This window comes from Chiloscyllium punctatum, chromosome 17, assembly GCF_047496795.1.
Source record: "Chiloscyllium punctatum isolate Juve2018m chromosome 17, sChiPun1.3, whole genome shotgun sequence".
Taxonomy (NCBI): Eukaryota; Metazoa; Chordata; class Chondrichthyes; order Orectolobiformes; family Hemiscylliidae; genus Chiloscyllium; species Chiloscyllium punctatum.
This window is the reverse complement of record NC_092755.1, coordinates 47277667-47297611: the sequence shown is the minus strand read 5'-3', so window position 1 is coordinate 47297611 and position 19945 is coordinate 47277667. Positions and strand designations below refer to the sequence as shown.

The 19945-nt window shown below is 41.7% G+C and overlaps 1 protein-coding gene across 1 annotated transcript in view; it reads left to right on the top strand.

The window, feature by feature from the left end:
• ddx51 (DEAD (Asp-Glu-Ala-Asp) box polypeptide 51) overlaps nt 1-19945 on the top strand; it is a 55943-nt gene that overhangs the window by 8666 nt on the left and 27332 nt on the right. Inside the window, exons 4-13 of the mRNA XM_072587068.1 lie at nt 15-160; nt 2297-2368; nt 3288-3394; nt 4762-4870; nt 5226-5371; nt 10306-10519; nt 12789-12904; nt 13084-13200; nt 15732-15833; nt 17613-17676. Of these exons, the coding sequence (XP_072443169.1) occupies nt 15-160; nt 2297-2368; nt 3288-3394; nt 4762-4870; nt 5226-5371; nt 10306-10519; nt 12789-12904; nt 13084-13200; nt 15732-15833; nt 17613-17676 (1193 nt within the window). The remainder of the gene's footprint in view (nt 1-14; nt 161-2296; nt 2369-3287; nt 3395-4761; nt 4871-5225; nt 5372-10305; nt 10520-12788; nt 12905-13083; nt 13201-15731; nt 15834-17612; nt 17677-19945) is intronic.

Sequence of the window (19945 nt, the reverse complement as noted above, 5' to 3'; positions counted from 1 at the left end):
CTGTTTCTCCCCAGTTCAAACCGAGGTAATCCCCATCCTCCTGGAGAGCACAAAGCATGGACTGTGGCTGGGCAGAGGGGGCTACAGGCCGAGAGACATTTGTGTATCCGCACCCACTGGTAGTGGCAAGACCCTGGCATTCGTTATCCCCATTGTTCAGGTGAATCTGACATCTGACTGTTTTTCATGCTTTTAACGTTGAGAAATATATGTTAATTACATACTTTTAAAAGGACATGGCTATTTTCCCTCTGTTTGAATTTGGTTGATTGAAGCATGCATTTGCAACAGTTTAAAGTGACCACTCTGAACCTCCATTACTCTAGGTTTCCTGTAAGATGATGCTTTGCAGTAAACTGTTGTAGGTGAAGTGGCTGCATCAATGATGTAAGAATTCTGTTCTCATCCAGAAAGCCAGTTGGTGAACGACGATACCAGAGACAATCTTGACTTTTTCTGTAAAGAAACATAAGACTAAAACATGTCTGTACCACACCATAAATTCCAAATAATGTCCCCCCCCCCTCCTGAATGTGGACACTCTTTCAGGTTCAATATTGAATTCAACAATTTTAGATATAATCTTTGCCCTAATTTTGTTTCATCTTCTCTGCATATTTCAGTCTTGGTTTTGTTTATTTTCTCTTTCAAAATTTGAATACCTGTTTGCTACACACCTCCTCTGGAGAGATCTCTTATTTCTTCACTTTTGCTATTGTCACCGCCCATGGCTCTACACGCCTGACCTTTGTCATTTAGTGTCTCCTGTGCCCTGCCCCTGTCACTGATCTTCCCCTTTGTTCTTTTATCACAACCATTTCAACTTCTTTAGAGCTGCAGGATTTGTAATTTTTCCTAGCTTGGATGAACAGTCTTCAAGTTCTGTACCTCTCTCAATACAAATGCTGCCTGTCCTGCTGAGACTTTCAGCATTTTCTGTACTCTTCTTTGCTCCTGCCACCTAGGATGGACAGCAGTAAAGTTTTTGTCCATTTATAAGTCAATTTGTCACCAATAGCTCTCAAAAACTAATGGATAGATTTCTATGTAACTTGAAAGGGTGTAGCCCAAGGAATAATTGATTTGTTTTTGCCAACGGTGCAGATCCACACCCTGGAGTTTTTAAAACATCTGTTTACATTGGGAGGTTCCGTGAACCAACATTTTTAATTTAAAAATGTTGCGGGTTGTTTGATTTGTGTTGTAATTAAATTTGTCAAAGCTCTCAAAATTAGAGCAATGTTTTCAGAGCAGGTATTTGCATGTGGTTTGATCAGATGCTTCCTCAATAAGGTGGAAGCTCTTTTTTTTCAGCTTTATAATGACATCTCTTCAACCAAGCTGTGAAAAGCCTCAAGAGCTGTGTAATTATAATCACATTGAGTCAAGATGTGAAGATACCAGTTTTGGATTGAGGTGGATGAAGTCAGAAGTCACACGACACCAGGTTATAGTCCAACAGGTTTATTTAAAATCACAGGCTTTTAGAGTGCTGCTCCTTTGTCACCTGACTTCTGACATTGAGTTGATGGGGGAGATATGCATTCTACTGGGTGCTCTCTTCACTGGTACTTACGGAGTTTCTCTTGGCAGGCATTCCTTAGACCTCTCGGAAGATTAAGGTCACAGCATCCACAACAGTACAATGTATCCATGGCCTATGAAAGGGACTGCTTTAAATCCACTCGATGATGTATATTTTTGCTGGAGTTTAGCTGACTGTGGTAGACTTTGTAATAAAGAGTACATCTGATCGCTGAGTCACAGGGTACGTCATCTTGATGTCACTGCCTGAGTCTGTCTTGCTGACAGAAAGGTTGTGTGCTCTCTATTTGAAGACATGGCTGAGTAGAAGACATTAAAATTGGTTCAGTTAGTAATGCCTTTGAGCCAAACGCTGTGTGATCAAACCCCATTGCAGAGAGCTGAGCACATAATCCAGGCTGCAGTGCTGAGGGAGTTAATCAAGACTCTACCTATCAGCTCAGGTGGATGCAGAAGATCCCGTAGCACTACTATATTTCAAAAAAGAGCAAAAGAATTCTCCTGTGTCTTGGCTAATACTTAAATATTATTAAAGACAGGAAGCATGCTACTATTAGATTGCTGTCTGAGAGGACCAAAAGGACATGAATTGACTGCCATATTTTTCATATTTCAACAGTGACTATACCTCACATGTACCTCATTTGGTTTGGTATGACCTGAAGTCTTGGGAGCTTCTAGATTAATGTAGGCTTTTTATTGTTGCTTATTTCTCCTGTGCATCCTGAGTAAATCCAGGTTTCATTTGCAGGCGCTGATGGGCCGTGTGGTATGCAGAGTTCGAGCCCTGGCTGTGCTCCCAACCAAGGAACTGGCTCAGCAGGTAAAGGGAAGGAGTTACTTCCATCAGGTTCTGGCTGGTTTTTGACTCTTGTTGGTTTGTTGGGGATGGTGAGATGCATGATGGTGGAGTGACAGGTGGTATCCTGATAATCCATACAACTGACTGTGCAGCCTTCTGGTGTGTGTTCTCCAGCTCAGCCTCGTCACTGGAAAGAGCTGAGCAGAGATCAGTTGAGAAGGAGATGTAACTCTGTTCACTCTTGAATGCCACTGAACTTGGAGACCTCAAAGTCATCAGTGACTCACAAACTTGTCACTGATCAAAATACATTTTTTTAAGAAAAGGTTTTTGTGATGTGTGCAGGACTTCGCCTTCAATTTAAATTCAAGAATGTTTTTCTTGAAAATATTTATATTTTCCATTCCAAGTGACCTTTGCTTAAATCTATGATGAGGTAGTGTTAAGAAACCCAAGTCCTGTCTACATACAGTACTGTTTGCAACTTCTGTCCGGTCTACTCTGTGAACATACCACTAGGAAGCGTACATGAGCAGCCTATGTTGATCTATGTACTCTGTAAACCCAAACATCAGGAGACACTGACTGAGAGACACTAACACAAATGTGTACATTTTTGGAGAATCAGTGTCTTTTCTAAATCAGAGAATTGATTTTGGCTGTTCAAAGTAAAACCTTGGCATGCCCGAAGTGGCAAGTATGTCTGTGCAGACAATATGGGTGGCTCTACTGGACAGCTGTACTCTTTGTTCCCTGTCTCATCCCATCCTCACTTGCAGTTCATACTGCTTAAGTGGTGAAAACTCCTTCAAGAGACAGATCATTTTCTAATGATTAAACGGATCAAAGGCTAATGAACCATTGTGGTACATTGACCTAAAGATTTGAATAATTCGGAGAACCCACAACACCTCACGTAAATGATTATTATTTTTCTCAGGTATGTAAGGTGTTCAAAAGGTATACTGAGGGCCTGGGTCTGAAAGTAGTGATTGTTGCTGGACAGAAACAATTTGCTGTGGAGCAGGCCTCTCTTGTTGAGCATACGTAAGTAATTCTAATTTTGTTTGTTTTTAGTTAACACATTTGAGTGCTTGAATGGACTTCACGATTGTGATAATACTGCAGCAGAGCAACCGATCCATGCCTTTGGAATTTCACCACGTCTATTCAGTTCTGAAGTTAGAAATCTGTTCTCTCCTTGAACTCATTCTTTATCTCAAATAACTCAGGCTACCCAACTGAAGGACCATCAGTCCCAGTGAGATTATGGACTCTGAGACAATAATGTGGCCATAGAATGTAGAATTAGTTTTTAAAGCTGCAAAATCTTTAAATGTTTGTTTTTGTTCTATACTGGGCTTCAGTTAGTTGTTGCTGTCAGGCCGGTTTGCTGCTACGACCACAAACTGTAAAAAGGTGGGTATTTACCAGCTGTTTGGTACCTACTGACTACTCCCACTCCATGCAACTCTGGTATCTCACAAAGTCTAAGGCATTAAAATGGAACCACCTTGGATAAAAGTTTGGGAAGCATTAGTCCAAAACTGAATCTCCCCACTGAATTTTCTAAGATCATTTGGCTCTTTCTTCCCCCCCCAGCAGAATGATTATCTATGAAGTATTTAAAAATGAGGCCATTCCCACTTCACCAACTGAGCTTAGAACTTTCCTCCCAGGAGTTCTCGATTCAAGTCAGAACTGCTGCAGAGTCCTGTGTGTGAGGAGCTAATCCAAGTCAGGCTGTTTTTAAACAGCATAGAGAAATTTAAATGGAGCATGAGACTTGTTATTTGGACAGTGTCTTTTTCTCTGTCTGTCTCTCTGTCTGTCTCTCTGTCTGTCTCTCTGTCTGTCTCTCTGTCTGTCTCTCTGTCTGTCTCTCTGTCTGTCTCTCTGTCTGTCTCTCTGTCTGTCTCTCTGTCTGTCTCTCTGTCTGTCTCTCTGTCTGTCTCTCTGTCTGTCTCTCTGTCTGTCTCTCTGTCTGTCTCTCTGTCTGTCTCTCTGTCTGTCTCTCTGTCTCTCTGTCTGTCTGTCTCCCTCCCTGCCGAATGGGCCAACATTATCAGCCCATCCCAAGTGGAAGAGGCAAGTGGACTAAGGAGAGATTCTAGTGGGACTTTGGAAGTTATGGTACAGTGCAGGAAGGCAAGCCATTTGCAGGAAATTATCACTCCACTGAAGAGCTAGAGCAGCAGGCCGGTAACATTACCTGATAGCAGTATAACCTAGATTCTTGGCATACCCTGTTTTTTGGCCAGTATGTAATTAGCTTTTAATTACATGTACAAGACCCTGTTTTTTGACGTAAGTGCATTGATGGCCTTGATTGTAGATGCAGTTTTGTAATTGCTGAGCCAAAATTCCTCAATGCCTGTGATCATTAGAAAGTTTTCCTGCTTTTGTTACCACAGGTTTACTGGCTATTGCAGCTTGGCAGACATCATCGTTGCAACTCCAGGACGTTTGGTTGACCACATTGCCAAAACAGATGGATTCGATCTGCGGCATCTCCGATTCTTGGTAAGGCTTGACCGACCTCAGTCTAAAGATAATGGATAACTTCCTGTCTCTTGGCAGTTCAGCTCTACTCCAGGGCTTTACAATTAACAATGCCAATTTATTCACACATTCCAGTCAGGTCCTCCAGGCAGCCACTCTGAGTGAGCCAAGGAAATATCTGTTGGCTGGATGTTGGACTGTGGTAGGCATCTCAGTTGAGGTCCTTGACTTGTCTCAATTGAGTATTTGTCACTGGATAGTAGCAGTGGTTTTCCTGTTCTGAGGAATGATGTTAAATGTCTCCCTCCCCTTTGCTAAAGAAGATAGATGTTTCAGATTTACTAGCCTAAAAACCTGGAATGTGGTTGTGTTGCAGATAATCGATGAGGCAGATCGAATGATTGATAACATGCATCAGGATTGGCTGAACAAAGTAGAGAATGCAGTATACCAAGTGAATGAATGTTCAGCTCCAGACAGTTTGTTCCAGAGGACAAAGCCAGGAGTTTGCACAGCTGCAAGGTAAGGGACTGAGTGTCCCTCGGGAATGGGATGGAGCCAATGTTAGGGCTGCAACTACAAAGAGCAGAACACCATATCGGTGGCTGCATTAGAACTTTGGTTTATGTCAGGCATGTTCATGTTTTGCAGCAGGGAGTACTGTCACACTGGTTGAGTTTGGTGGTAGGAAAACAATCAGGAAACATTGCTTCAGAAATTATATTAGAAATCTGGAACACTTCTCCAAAAGACTCTGGACAATGGTATAATTGAATCTTTCAAAACTGAAATTGGCCGATTTTTTTTTTAGAACACAAGATGTTAAGAAATAGGAGTTGGAGTAAGCCATTTGAAGAAGGCATTGCTAAGTTTGCCTTTATTGGTCAGTGCACTGAGTATAGGAGTTGTGGGGTCATGCTGCAGCTATACAGGACATTGGTTAATCCACTTTTGGAATACTGTGTTCAATTCTGGTCCACCTGCTATAGAGAGGATGTTATGAAATTTGAAAGGGTGCAGGAAAGATTTACAAGAATGTTGCCAGAGTTGGAGGGTTTGAGCTACAGGGAGAGGCTGAATAGGCTGGGGCTATTTTCCCTGGAGGATTGGAGGCTGAGGAGTGACCTGATAGAAGCTGATAAAATCATGGGGGCATGGATAGGATGCATAGCCAAGGTTTTTTTCCCTCAGGGTGGGAAAATCCAAAACTAGAGAGCACAGGTTTAGGGTGAGAGGGGAAAGATATAAAAGGGACCTTTGGGGCAATATTTTCATGTAGAGGGTGGTGCGTGTATGGAATGAGCTGACTAAGGGGGCAGTAAAGGATGAGACAACTACAACGTTTAAGAGGCATCTGGATGGGCATATGAATAGGAAAGGTTTAGAGGGATATGGGCCAAATGTGGGCAAATGGGACTAGATTAATTTAGGATATATGGTAGGCAAGGACGTGTTGAGCCAAAGGGTCATTTCCATGCTGTAAGATGCAGTACATCTCTATGACTGTATTTGGCCCTTCAAACTTTTTCTGCCATTCGAAAGTATCGTGGATGATCTTCTGCCTAGGCTGCACCTTCCCACACCACTCCCATATCCCTTAATTTCCTAAATACCTAAAATCTATCGACATCTGTTTAAATATACTCAATGGCTGATTGTCCATGGCTGTTTGAAGTACAGAATGCTAAAGATTCACAACAATCCTCATCTCAGTCCTGCTTGTCTCATCCTTATTCTGAGACCAAGAACTTCTGTTCTAGATTCTGCAGCGAAGGGAAATATTTTCTCAGCGTCTATCCTGTCAGTCCATCAAAGCATTTTCTGTCTTTCAGTTAGACCTCCTGTCTGGTTTATTCAATCTCTCTCCACAGGACAAACCCCTCATTCCAGGGACAAGTTGAATATTTGTTGTACTCCAAGGATTAAGTTTGTCCTTAAGCAGACCAAAACTGTACACAGTACTCCAGATGTGGCCTCACCATTCCCTGTATACTTGTAGTGAGATTTTCTTACTGTAATACTCTTTAATTGCTCTTTGTAACAAAGCCGTTCCAGTTGCTTGCTGTACCCACATGATACCTTCCTGTAATTCATCTGCAAGAACATTCAAGTCCCTCTGGCAATCGTTTCCCAGTCTTTCACCATTCAAAAATGTTTCCACTTATTTTTTCCTGCCAAAGTGGGTAATTTCATATTTCTCAATAGGCAGGAACATAGGAAATGAAATACGGTAACCAGTCCATATCTCGCTGTAGCCTTTTTGCATCCTCCTCAGCACTTATTTTCCAATCTAACTTTCTGTTGGCAGTAAATCTGAATGTATGTAATCTCTGCTCCCTCGTATGTCATTAACATAGATTGTAAAACCCTGCTGGTTACAACCTGCCAACCTGAAAATGCCCCACTTATTGCTACTGTTCTGTTTGCTATCCATTAACCAATCCTCAATTATCTGGAACCTCATGACTCCAAATTTAATGTGATAATCACTTCATTGACACCTAATTGAATGCTTTTTGTAAACCCAAATGTGCTACTTTCACTGTTTATCCCCTCATTGATCTTATTAATTATTCCTCAAATGTCAAACACCAGTTCCTTAGGGGAAGAATAAAGGGGCTATTTCCTGCTGGCAGACTGTTTGTAGTGCAGTACCACAAAGATCCGAGCTCTCCGAGCCCAAGCTCTTCACAATATATATCAACAATTTGGATGTGAGGATTCCAAATAATATTTATAAGTTTCCAGACAATTTAGAGTGTGAAATAAAAACTGCAATTACTAGAGTAACTCAACAGGTCTGGCAGCATCTGTGGCAGGACAGCAGATAACGTTTTGGGTTCAGTGACCCTACTTTAGAACTAGGTGAGGTGTGAGTTGAAATTATGATGTAAAGATGCTTTGAGGGATTTCAAGAGGTTAACGAATAGGCAACAATTTGACTCTTGGTATACAATGTGGAGAAATATGGGTCTGTCCACTTGCATCAGAAAAATAAAAAGAGGTTTTTAAAAAATATTTAGAAACTGTGAAATGTTGAACTTTAAAAGGACTTGGGAGTCATAGATTCATAAAGCACGGAAACAGACCGTTCAGTTCAACCAGTCCATGCTGATATAATCCCAAACTAAACTAATCCCATTTGCCTGCACTTGGCCCAAGTCCCTCCACACATTTCTTATTCGTATACTTATCCAAATATCTTTTAAATGTTGGAACTGTACCCACATCCACCACTTCCTCTGGAAGTTCATTCCACAAACTAACCACACTGTGTTTTAAAAAAAAATTGCACCTCATGTATTTTTAAATCTTTCTCCTCTCACCTTAAAAGTATGCCCCCTAGTCTTGAAATCCCCACCCTAAGGGAAAGACACCTGACAGTTACCTTATCTATAACCCTCACTATTTTATAAACCTCTATCAGGTCACTCTCAATCTCTCTCACTCTAGTGAAAGAGGTCCCAGCCTATACAGCCTTTCCTTATTATTCAAACCCTCCATTCCTGGCAACATCCTGGTAAATCTTTTCTGAATCCTCTTCAGCTTAATAATATCCTTACTACAACAGGGAAAACAGAACTGGACACAGTACTCCAGAAGAGGCCTCACCAATGTCCCATACAATCTCAACATAATGTCCCAACTCTTATACTCAAAAGGTCTGAGCAATGAAGGCATGTGTGTTAAACACCTTCTTAACCATCCTAGCTATATATGATGCATCTTCAATACATATGTGAATTATGTACATTAACCCCTAGGTGTCTGTTCTACAACACAGTCCAAAGGCCCTACCTTTAATTGCATAAGAGTCCTTGGCCAGGAGTCACTGAAAGTTAGCATGCAGATAAAACAAGCAATTAAAAGGTAAACTGCTATATTGGCCTTGATTAAAAGAGGATTTGAGTATAGGAGTAAGGGTAATTTGTGGTGCAATTATATATAATTTTGGTGAGTTCACATTTGGACTTCAGATATACCTGTCATAGAGACTGTTTGTTCCTGTGTGTGGCCTCTGGGCTTCCTTGTTGGCTCAGTGTTTGTTTTGTTTTGAGAATCTAGTTTTTGGAAATACATGAAGTGTTACTGTAAGTTGTCAATTTATTCTTTTAGGTTGACTACAACATAAACAGAAGACGTTTTGGTCTATTAGAGCTGTATCTTCCACAGTCTGTAATGTCTGTTACCATGGGCACTGTTCTATTTACTTATATATATAATATATTGAGGAAAGAGTATACTTGAAAGTTTCTTCATCCTTGTCACTGGGAAATCTCTACCTAGCCACACCTAGTAACAATGTTTATCTTGTTAATTTTGAATGAGTTGATTGGTACAGCATGTGCTGTTATTGTTGAAAGTCCTTCTGATAGTCATAGCTCTGGGTAGGACCAGGATTTTTAATAATCCTTCACTCCCTGCTGGAGGAAGATGAAGTTTTGGTTTAACATTTGATTCAAAAGAATCCCTCAGTACTTGGGTAGTGTCAGTGTGGATTAGCGAAAGTAGAAACTTGAACCCTCTTAGAGGTGGGAGTGCCATCACTGAGTTACAACCGATGCTGTAACGTTTTCATTCTTCAAATTATTTGTTTTATTTAGTTTTTCAAATTATTCGTTTTTTTTTATTAGTACTTGGTTTGTAAAATTTGGAAGACTATTTCAGTATGGGTAATCTGGGATAGTCCTTCAAAATGACTTCTTCTATAGATCCCTTGGTTAAAAAAAGATTTTTTGGATGGCTGTCAGATATACCAACTCAGAAAGCAAATCAACGGTTTGATCATTTGAATAGGTAATATTACTGCTTAATTCCCAGAAAAACTCTCTTTATATTCATGGTGACTCACAGTTCCTATGACTGTCACTGTGACAGCAAATTTCAATTTATGTGTACTACAATTTTGGGCACAGTTCATAAATGAAAAATTGACTTTGTAAACGAACTGGGCAAGTGTTAGTATCTGTTAATAGACTAGTTGCTGTGGTGTTCTCAGCTCACTTCACTTTTACAGGAGGATATTTTTCCTTTGTTCCCTGGTGGTTTATAGCTATACTAGCCGGGCCAGCATTTGTTGCAAATCTCTAATGAGCCAAGTGGCTTACAAAGCCATTCAGGGGTTAAGAGTCAACCACATCGTAGGTAGGCCCAACTGGAGAAGGTTAGTAGATTTGCTCCCCAAAAGGCTTAAGTAAACCATATTCTTTTTTACAGTAATCATGGTTACATTCCAGATTTATTAATTGAATTTAAATTTCAATAGCAGCCGTAGTGCGATTTGAACTCATAATCCCAGGTCATTAACCTGGGCATTTAGATTACTGACACAACCATGACATCACTGTCTGTGCATTTTCTGACTTGAATACCTATTGTCTAATTGTTGTCGCTTAATTCCATCACATATTAGCAATATATGTATATTCCTAATAACTGCAGACTACCTTCCACAGCCATTCCCGACTGCAGATGCCCCTGCAGAAGCTGCTGTTTTCTGCCACCCTCACCCAGGACTCTGAGAAACTGCAGCAGTTGGCACTGCACCAACCTCAACTCTTCACCTCCAATTACACACCATTGGAGAGTGAGACTCATGTGACCCAGAGTGAACTCCAAGGACCTGGGGACAGCATTGGAAAGAAGTACACCTTGCCCGAGGGCCTGACGGTGAGTATTGATTCAGCCTAATTCCCATGTCTTTTGATGTTGAAAGAAAGAACGCCTATCTGTATTGCTTATTTCATGCCCCAAGGCTGTTTACCACCAATGAAGTACTTGAGTGTAATCACTCCTGTAATGTAGAAAAAAGCAACTGCTGAATTTGCACAGGTTACCTCCTGTAGACAGCAATAAGATAATCAGTTTGTTTTACTGTGTTAGTTATGGGATAAATATTGGGTGGGCCATGGGGAAAATACCCCTGCTCCTCTTAAAAACTGTGTTGCGGAATCTCTTGCATCCTCCTGAGTGTGTACCTCGTTTAACATCTAATCCAAAAATGACATCTTCCATAAGTGCAGCACTCTCTCAGACGTCATTGGGTGTGACAGAATTGGACATAGACCTGAAACCACAACTTTCTGAGTCACAGACCAGAGATCTACCACTGAACCACACCTGACCGTTTGTAAGCGGGGGGACGATATCTTGCCGATACTGTAGAAAAGTGGCACTTTTGCTTGAAATGAGCCTCACTTGTTTGGTGGGCAGAATGCAGCCTTGGGCTATTTCCAATTGCACTCTAAGAATGGAATCTTTTATCCTTTGAGCTTTATTAGATGCATGAGAAAGTTTAAAGATGTACCACACCCAGTGAACAGCTCAGGGATTTCACTAAGCTTGAGTCATTGCTGGCAGAAGAGTTGAACAAAGAGTGAGTTAAACAGAGGCTGACTGAGAGTGAAGCTGAGGCTCGCTGTACACAATACCAAGGTGAATAACATGCTGTAGCACCTACTGTCTAGGAGAATAAGACCAACTGCTCACAGGGTACCACTTAACCCAATTCTGTGATTTGGGGATCCATTCAGACCTGATTGGAACTGTTTAATTTCAGATTATTTCTTATACATTGGGAGAGGGTTAGCACACACATGATTCCTTGACTTCAGGAAAAAGTAAATTGTTATCTTTCCCCTAATATCTCTCTGAATCAAACCCAAATTGATTACTCACTGCACTGATTTCAACCATTCAACCAGCACAAGCCTCGTATTTAGTTAGAGATGTCTCTCAATGTCCTTTGCTGTATAGCAAAACAACTAACTGCATTTCTATAATACTTGTAGTGCAGAAAGATGTTCCAAATTGCACCATGAATGTGTACTTGAATATGAAAATGATGCCAGATTTATAAAGAGAGGTACTAGAAGGGACGATCAAAGGTTCTGTCAAGTTGGTATAGTTTGTGTGTCTTAATAGTGGAGAGGAAGTTGGAGGGAGTTGGAGAAGTTTAGGGAGAAAATTTCAGAGTAGGGGATAGGGAGCTCAACAACTGAGAGACAAGGAGTTCGGGGGGGGGGGGGGGGGGTCTAGGGAAGGGTGAGGGCAGATTGCCTAACCCTAGCCTCCAACAATCTTTAGTATGTATGAGATTATCTGAGGGGTGCTCAAACCTCCAGTTATTTCTCTCCATATTCACAGGCAGTTCCTTGGGTTTGAGAGTGACTTGCTTCCCTTCTGTTCTGAGATGGCTGGTGAGTCCTGTGCACCATTTGCAAATTCTGCCAGATGCAAGGCAAGAGGTTCTTGAAGGTTTGGATAGAAGGTCATGGAGATCCTATGACCTTCTGCCACAAACAGAAATGCTGTCATGGTTGGTTGTTCTTCTGAATTTATCTCCAATTCTTTCCTGTCAGGATCCCATGATCATTGCCCTTTGTAGCTATAAAAGGTAGGCCAGTTGGGACTAAGATGAGGAATTTCCTTCTTCAGGTAATGAATCTTTGGAATTTTCTACCTAAGAGAATTGTGGAAGCTCAGTCACTGGGTATGTTCAAGACTGCGGTCAGTAGATTGAGGTGGAGGATTGACCAGGATCTGGTTGAAGAATGGAGCAGGCTCAAGGTGTGAATGGCCGCCACCTCTGGTTTCATTTCTTCTTATGAATGGGAGAGGAAATATGGCCCAGTGATAAGGTTCAGCAACATTTTGGAAAGTGCTCAGGTCGGGTTTCTGTGAATGATAATCCCCAGCTGGTGAGTTATCTGGTAATAATTTGAGACTTTCCATCATGGGCCTTTTCTTGGCTTGCTTAACTAATGTAGGGAATGTTTGCTCTAAAGCCAATGTTGTTCCCTCTGCTACACTCAGTGATAGACTCAGTGATGAGCTGACATTCCCACACAGCAGATATTTCAAACCTGTTTCTATTTGCAGTTTTCAAGATGTATAATTTTAAACTTTACCAAAAAAGGTCTTTCTCTGTCTCTTACAGGAATTCGTTGTCCCATGCAATCTCAGAAAGAAGCCTCTGATAATCCTCTACTTTGCCCTGAGAATGAAATTCAGTCGTATCTTGTGTTTCACCAACTCCAGAGATGCATCACACAGGTAACCGCTGTATTATTGGTCAAGCTAGTCGTATCTTTGGTCTGTGTGACACTGAGTTGCCTATATTTGCAAACAAAGGTTAGTGTGACACTGAGCTGTCTGTGTTTACAATCAGTGGTCAGTGTCTCTATTTAGACACATTGGTCAGTGTCTCTCAGGTGTTTTGTTGTGTGTTGCAGGTTGTACCTTTTACTTTGTGCCTTTGGTGGCATAGAAGTGGCAGAATTTTCTTCCAGGCTTTCCCCCAATGAAAGACGAAAGACACTGAAAGAGTTTGAGAAAGGAAAACTCCAAATGTAAGTGTGTACTTGTGATCACATGGTTTCACGGCTTTGATTTGTCACTGTTTAGTTGGCATGTATGTATCCGTGTACTGATTGCTGTTAGGGAAAGGGATTACAGGTATTTGAGACATCAAATTGCCTATACGTAATGCCTTTAAGCTAGAAAAATATTCTAAGGAGTTCAGAGAGACGTGCAGCAAGAAAACTAACAAAGGAGTGGGGTCAGGAATTTTGGGTTCAAGCTTTAAGTTTTGAGCATCTTAAAACTGGAGAGTGAGGTAGAGGAGTTTGGGGCAGGAATTCCATGGCATGTGTCCTACATCACAGAAAGAGTGGCTGCCAATGGCAAGGTGATAGTCATACAACTCTACAGACTCAGGAGTGACAGAAACTGAATTTCAGTTATGTGGGATTACAGATAAAGAGAGGGGTCAGGCTGTGAAGGGATTTAAATGCAAGGTTAAAACTGTTCCATTTTAATCATTAAGATCCTGGAAGGCAATATAAATCAGTGAGTCTCTAGCAGTGGTGAATAGGACTTGAAGGGAGTCAGGATGTGGGAAGTAGAGTGATGGGTAAGCTGAAGTTTTTCAGGAATAGGAGACTACCCTGACAGACTATCCATAAGAGTCTTGGAATTATCTAGTCTGGTACTCACAATGGTATTGATGGGATGGTAGCAGAGATGGGCAAGGTTACCGTAATACATACCATAAAACATTAAAAGTGACCATTCTTAGAATCATTGAATCACTACAATGCATATAGAGGGCATTTGGCCCACCAAGTCTGCACTGACCCTCTGAACAGCATCCCATCCAGACTCCGCAACAAGATCTGAACGATATTTGGGTGTGGGCTGACAAGTGATAAATAACATTGGCGCCAGATAAATGCCAGGCAATTATCGTCTCCAAGAAGAGACATTCTAACCCCTGTCCTTTGATAACTAATGGAGTTACTATCACTGAACTCCCCCACTAAAAACATCCTCGAGTTTACTATTGACCAGCAACTCAGCTAGACTTGTCACGTACTGGCTACAAGAGCATGTTAGAGGCTAGGAATATTATGGCCAGTAGCTAACTCTTGACTCCCCACCGTCTGTCCACCATCTACAATGTCGTGGAGGTGTTAGTGTTGGACTGGGGTGAACAAAGTCAGAAGTCACATGACACCAGGTTATAGTCCTAGCGAGTTTTGAGAAGATTTGTAGCTCAGTTTGAGGTTTTGGATGTAGGTTTCATTACCTTACTAGGTAACATCTTCAGTGGACCTCATGCAAAGCAATGCTGAAAATTCTTGCTTTCTATTTATATGTTTGGGTTTCTTTGGTTTGGTGATGTTATTTCCTGTGGTGAAGTCACTTCCTTTTCCTTTTCTCAACGGGAGGTAGTTGGGGTCTAACTCGATGTGTTTGTTGATAGAATTCCGGTTGGAATGCCATGCTTCTAGGAATTCTCGTGTGTGTCTTTGTTTGGCTTGTCCTAGGATGGATATATTGTCCCAGTCGAAGTGGTGTCCTTCCTCATCCATATGTGAGGATACTAGTGAGAGAGGGTCATGTATTTTTGTGGCTAGTTGGTGTTCATGTATCCTGGTGGCTAGTTTTCTGCCTGTTTGTCCAATGTAGTGTTTGTTACAGTCCTTGCCCTTGCATAGTATTTTGTAAATGACGTCAGTTTTGCTCATTGTCTGTATAGGGTCTTTCAAGTTCATTAGCTGCTGTTTTAGTGTGTTGGTGGGTTTGTGGGCTACCATCATGCCAAAGGGTTTGAGTAGTACTACTCACAAATCCATTGTCTGGGGTTCACAGACAATGCACTAGGTGTTTCAAATGTTTAGAAGAAGTTTGAGTTCGTCCAAAACTGGACATTGGGCTAAGTGTGAGAGGTCAGAAGTTATAGAGAGATCGAGAGTTGTGATGGTGAGAAAGAGCTATCTTAGTATGTAGAAATTGATGCTGTTTCTGTGCATAGTATCACCATGTCAGAATGATGACTGGGTGGAGAGTGAGAAAAGGTCCTTGGCAAACTCTCAAATTGAGCATGTAAGGGGGGGAATAAAGTTAATGTTGGAAATGCTTTACATGTGATTTGAATTGGTCAAGGAAAAAGAGACTTTGGAGGATGGTGTGAGTGATATTGTCAAAAGCTGCAGAAAGGGTGAAGAGAAATAATGTACAGTGGTCAGTCATGGAGAATATTTTGTAACTTTAGTCAGGGATGTCAGAGATGTGGTTGTAATGGGAACCTGATTGGAGAGTTCCAAACAGGAGGGTATTGGAGAGATGGCCATGGAGCTGGGAAATCCACAGGCTTTGGAGAGAAATTGAAAGTTAGGCCTGAAGTGTTTAGAAGATTCACACTAGGTTTCTCTCCTTCCCCCTAACGCTGGTGTGTAAATATGTGACTTTTTTTTTGCTTACTAGAGTTGTCTGACTATTAAAGAAACTAATCTTCGATAGTGTGCCATGCCGATGTAATTATGGACTAGAATCCAACTTGTTATTATTGTCTCATTTGCAATACCTTCTCCCTCAGACTGATCAGCACAGATGCAAGTGCTAGAGGAATTGATGTTAAAGGTGTTACGTGTGTAGTTAACTATGATGCCCCACAGTTCATCAGGACGTACATCCACAGGTAAGCAGTTGGTTCAGCTTATAACTGCACGGCCTTCTGTTCTTACCTTTTGAAAGGATGTTGATATTACACATTTCAGTGATGTATCAAATGGCAGCATTCGGTATCCAGGAAGCCATTAAACCTGTTTTGTACCTGATTAATTTTAATTCAAGTGTAAATGAAACTAATCCAAGCTGATAGATATGATGTATCATTTGTCAGTAGATTAGCCTAGTACTCTCAGAATCACATGGCAGCCATTTGTATGATGTACCTTTCTATAATCTCCATCGATTTTTAATCAACAGACTGTGATAGGATATTGAGCAATACCACAGCACTGGTGTACACAGTACTCCAAATAATCTGTTCTGAAAGTTTTTAGCAGCCCATCCTTATCTCAGGATGTGACTAAGGGTAATGGTGGGACATATTGAAGTGTTGAAATTACACAGTCTATCCTTTCAGTTGATACCTGCGGAGAGCACCACGATTTGTAACTTGGTTAGGGACAGATCTATCACATTTCTTTATTCTTTTTTGGAATGTTGATGTTACTGACAAAAGCCTAATTGCCCGTTGAACTGGCTGTTTTGCTAAGCCACTCCCAAGGCCAGCTAAAAATCAGAAACAATGCAGTGGATCAAAGGCCATAAGTAGACTAGGATGGCAGAATTCCTTCCCTAAAGAACACTTGCAGCAACTAGGCATGGTTTCAGTCACGGGAGTTTGAATCTGAAAAACAAAACTAGTTTCATTCATTGGATATAAATTCTATCAGCTGCTGTGGACATGAGCCTTGTCCTCTGAATACTAGCCCAGTGACAATAACTGTGATACCATTAAGTCTCCCTTAATTTGGAGTAATTCCAAGGGGATGAATTCATAGCACCTGGTAGCACTGAAACCCCATATCTGAAGTGTATCCCAGTTCTCGATTAATGCTCCAAAACTGGTGTAACGTGAGATTTGAACTCCTGGAAGACCCAAAGATCCAGAGACAGGAATTCATTATTCATCTGGCATCAGATGATGACAAATATAGAGGAAAATTTGAGGTTAAACAAGAAGTATTTACAGCGAATGAAGCATGTGGGTTGAGGAGTCCTTGTTCTGCACTTACTTCTCTTCAGGCCACCTTCCCCCAAAGGCAACCTTATTTCCTCCAAACAGGGTCAATCTGATTGCCGCAACTGCCCTCCCTCACCATCACTCCCTGTTTTTGGAGGTGCCAGCACAACTGCTCGAGCTCCCTGCCTCAGTGCCTGTCCACACCGTTGCCTGCGGTTCTATAACACTAAGGAAAGACAGAAGTGTGCACCAGTATCAAAGTTTCGTTATTTGAAAGGTGGCAGTATCTTGATCTATAGAAGCACTGGTTCAGTACAGTGAGAACTGGCTCAGGCGAAAGGACAGACCACTGTCTAGGTTCTCCAACTGATGCATGGTGTATGAATGCATCTCCGCATCAACCGGAAAAGGTTAGAGTGAGAGCGATTCCTGCCAGCCATGTGATGGAAAGAAAAATGGACCCTCTATCACCCTATAGACTACAGCATGAATTTAAAAGTTCATGTTGCTACATCCACACCAATTCAGAGAAAACTGTAGTATTAAACCACTGTCTTTGGATGAATTAATTGTGAGGTAAAGGGATTATTGAATAAAGAACATTGAGCAAATTGACTTGGGAACTTCTTCGCCTGTTTCTTTCTGTTCAGATGCTAGCACATGTTCTACCTGTGTTCTCTGTTCCTATTTGGTTGTAATTTTCTGTATTGACTTCCTGATTTTCAGAGTTGGTAGAACTGCTCGAGCTGGAAAAGCTGGGCTCGCATTCACACTCCTCCTAAAAATGCAGGTGAGTTACTGGGAACTATGCCCACTACAACCTTCCCATTTGATGAAGCCTTTTTCTGATTTAAGATCATAGAATCCATACAGTGTAGAAACAGGCGATTTGGCCCAACATCCACACCAATCCTCCAAAGAGTAACCCACCCAGACCCATTCCCCTATCCTATTACTCTACATTTACTTCTGACTACTGTACCTAACCTACACATCCCTGCGTGCTATGGGCAATTTAGCATGGCCAATTCGCCTAATCTGCACATCTTTGGATTGTGGGAGGAAACCGGAGCACCTGGAGGAAACCCACGCAGACACTGGGAGAATGTGCAAACTCCACAGACAGTCACCCGAAGGTGGAGTTGAACCTGGATCCCTGGTGCTGTGAGGCAGCAGTGCTAACCACTGAGCCACTGTGCCACCCCCCGATTAATTTGAATCTTTTCTTGGCTTTTATAGTTATCAGTTATTGAATTCAGCATTTGACAAGCGAGTATGATTGTACACAGACTTTATTCAAGCATATCTTTAGAATAATTTGAGCAGGTTGTTTTGGTGTGAGGAGAAGGCTTGGAGGAGCAGTGTCCCGATTGAATGTTAACAGACAGAAGTCACCCGCACCAGCTTCCAGTATATATGGGGAAAGATTGCCAAACGGAGGCCAGACCAAGAAAAAAAAATTCCGGTCAAAAGTCACATCATGAAAGAACTAGAAGCAGATCCTTCCACATGTTTGGTTTGCCAACTCATGTTACGTGATATTGATCATGTTAAATCTTCAGCCCTGTGTCTCAGATTCCCACTTTTTGATCACATGATTCCATTGCACTCCTCCTGGTCTCTCTGACTCTAAATGCTGTTCCCATGCAGTGAAGGTTCTGGGCTGTGACAGCTTCCTGAAGACTTGGAATCCAGAAACACTGCATCTCTATCTAAACTGTTCCAGCACAGTCAAACACTGAAACTTACCCAAAACCATATGTACAATTCCTAGTTATGTCTTGTCCACAGATGGCAGGGCAAACCCAACATGGCCAATTATCATTCCTCCAATTATCAGAAGGTGATGGATGGAATCATTGACAAGGCTATCAAACTATGCACAACAATAACATCATCGCCTATACTCAGTTTGGCATCTGCTAGTGCTGCTGAACTCCTGACATCATTGCATGGACAAAGGAGCTAAACTCAACAGATGATGTGAGAGTGACTGCCTTTAACATCAAGGCAGCATTTGACCTAATCGAAGCAAAATATTGCTGATGCTGGAAATCTGAAATTTAAGCAGAAAATGCCGGATAAACTCAAGTCTGTCCGTACCTATGGAGAGAGAAACTGAGCTATGTTTCAAGTTTGATATAACTCCTTTTCAGAACTGAAAGATGTTGAAAAATGATGGTTTTATGGTGCTGACAAAGGAGAAGGAAGTGCAAGTGGAACAGTTGCTCAGAGCAAAGGAAAGGGGTGCTAACGATAGTATAGGAATGATTGAGATGTGAATTGGATGTTAGTGATTGGTATGAAAAAGGAGAAAATGGGTTAGGTCTGCTCTGAGTACAGCAGATAGGTTGGGTGGGATGAGGGTGGGGGTATCATTTAAAATGGAGGAAAGAGTTCTTGGTTTGAAGGCATTGAACTCAATGTTGAGTTCTCAAGGCTGTAAAATGCTTGAGCGGAAAATTAGGTATTGTTCCTCCAGCTAGGGTTGAGCTTTATTGAAACAGTGTAGCAGGCCCAGGATAGAAATGTTAGCAGGACAGCAATATGTTTTATTCAAATGGAAAGCAACGGGAAGGTCAGAGTCATCCTTAACGACAGAGTGGATGTGTTCCACATGACAATCACCCAGTCTGCTTTAGGTTTCGCCAATGTAAAGGGACTGCATAGTGACGAGCAAATTCAGTAGATTCGATCGAAAGAAGTACAAGTAAACCACTACTTTACCTGAAAGGAACGTTTGTGTCCTTGGACAATGAGGAGGGAGGAAGTGAAAGGGAAAATGTTACACTTTTTGTAATTGCTTGAAGATGTCTGGAGGGGATTGAGGAAGTTTTAGGAGTGATGGAGTGGACCAGGATGTTAAGGAGGAAACTGTCCCTGGGGAATATGGGTGGGAGGAGATGATGTGTTGTGGTAGTATCCTGTTGGAGATGGTGGAAATGGCAGAAGATAGTCCTTTGAATGCAGAGACTGGGAGAGTGGAAAGTGAGGACTTCTTCTGGGAGATGGAGCGGGAAGGTGGGGAGAAGGAGCAAGAATAGAAGGATGGGTAATGG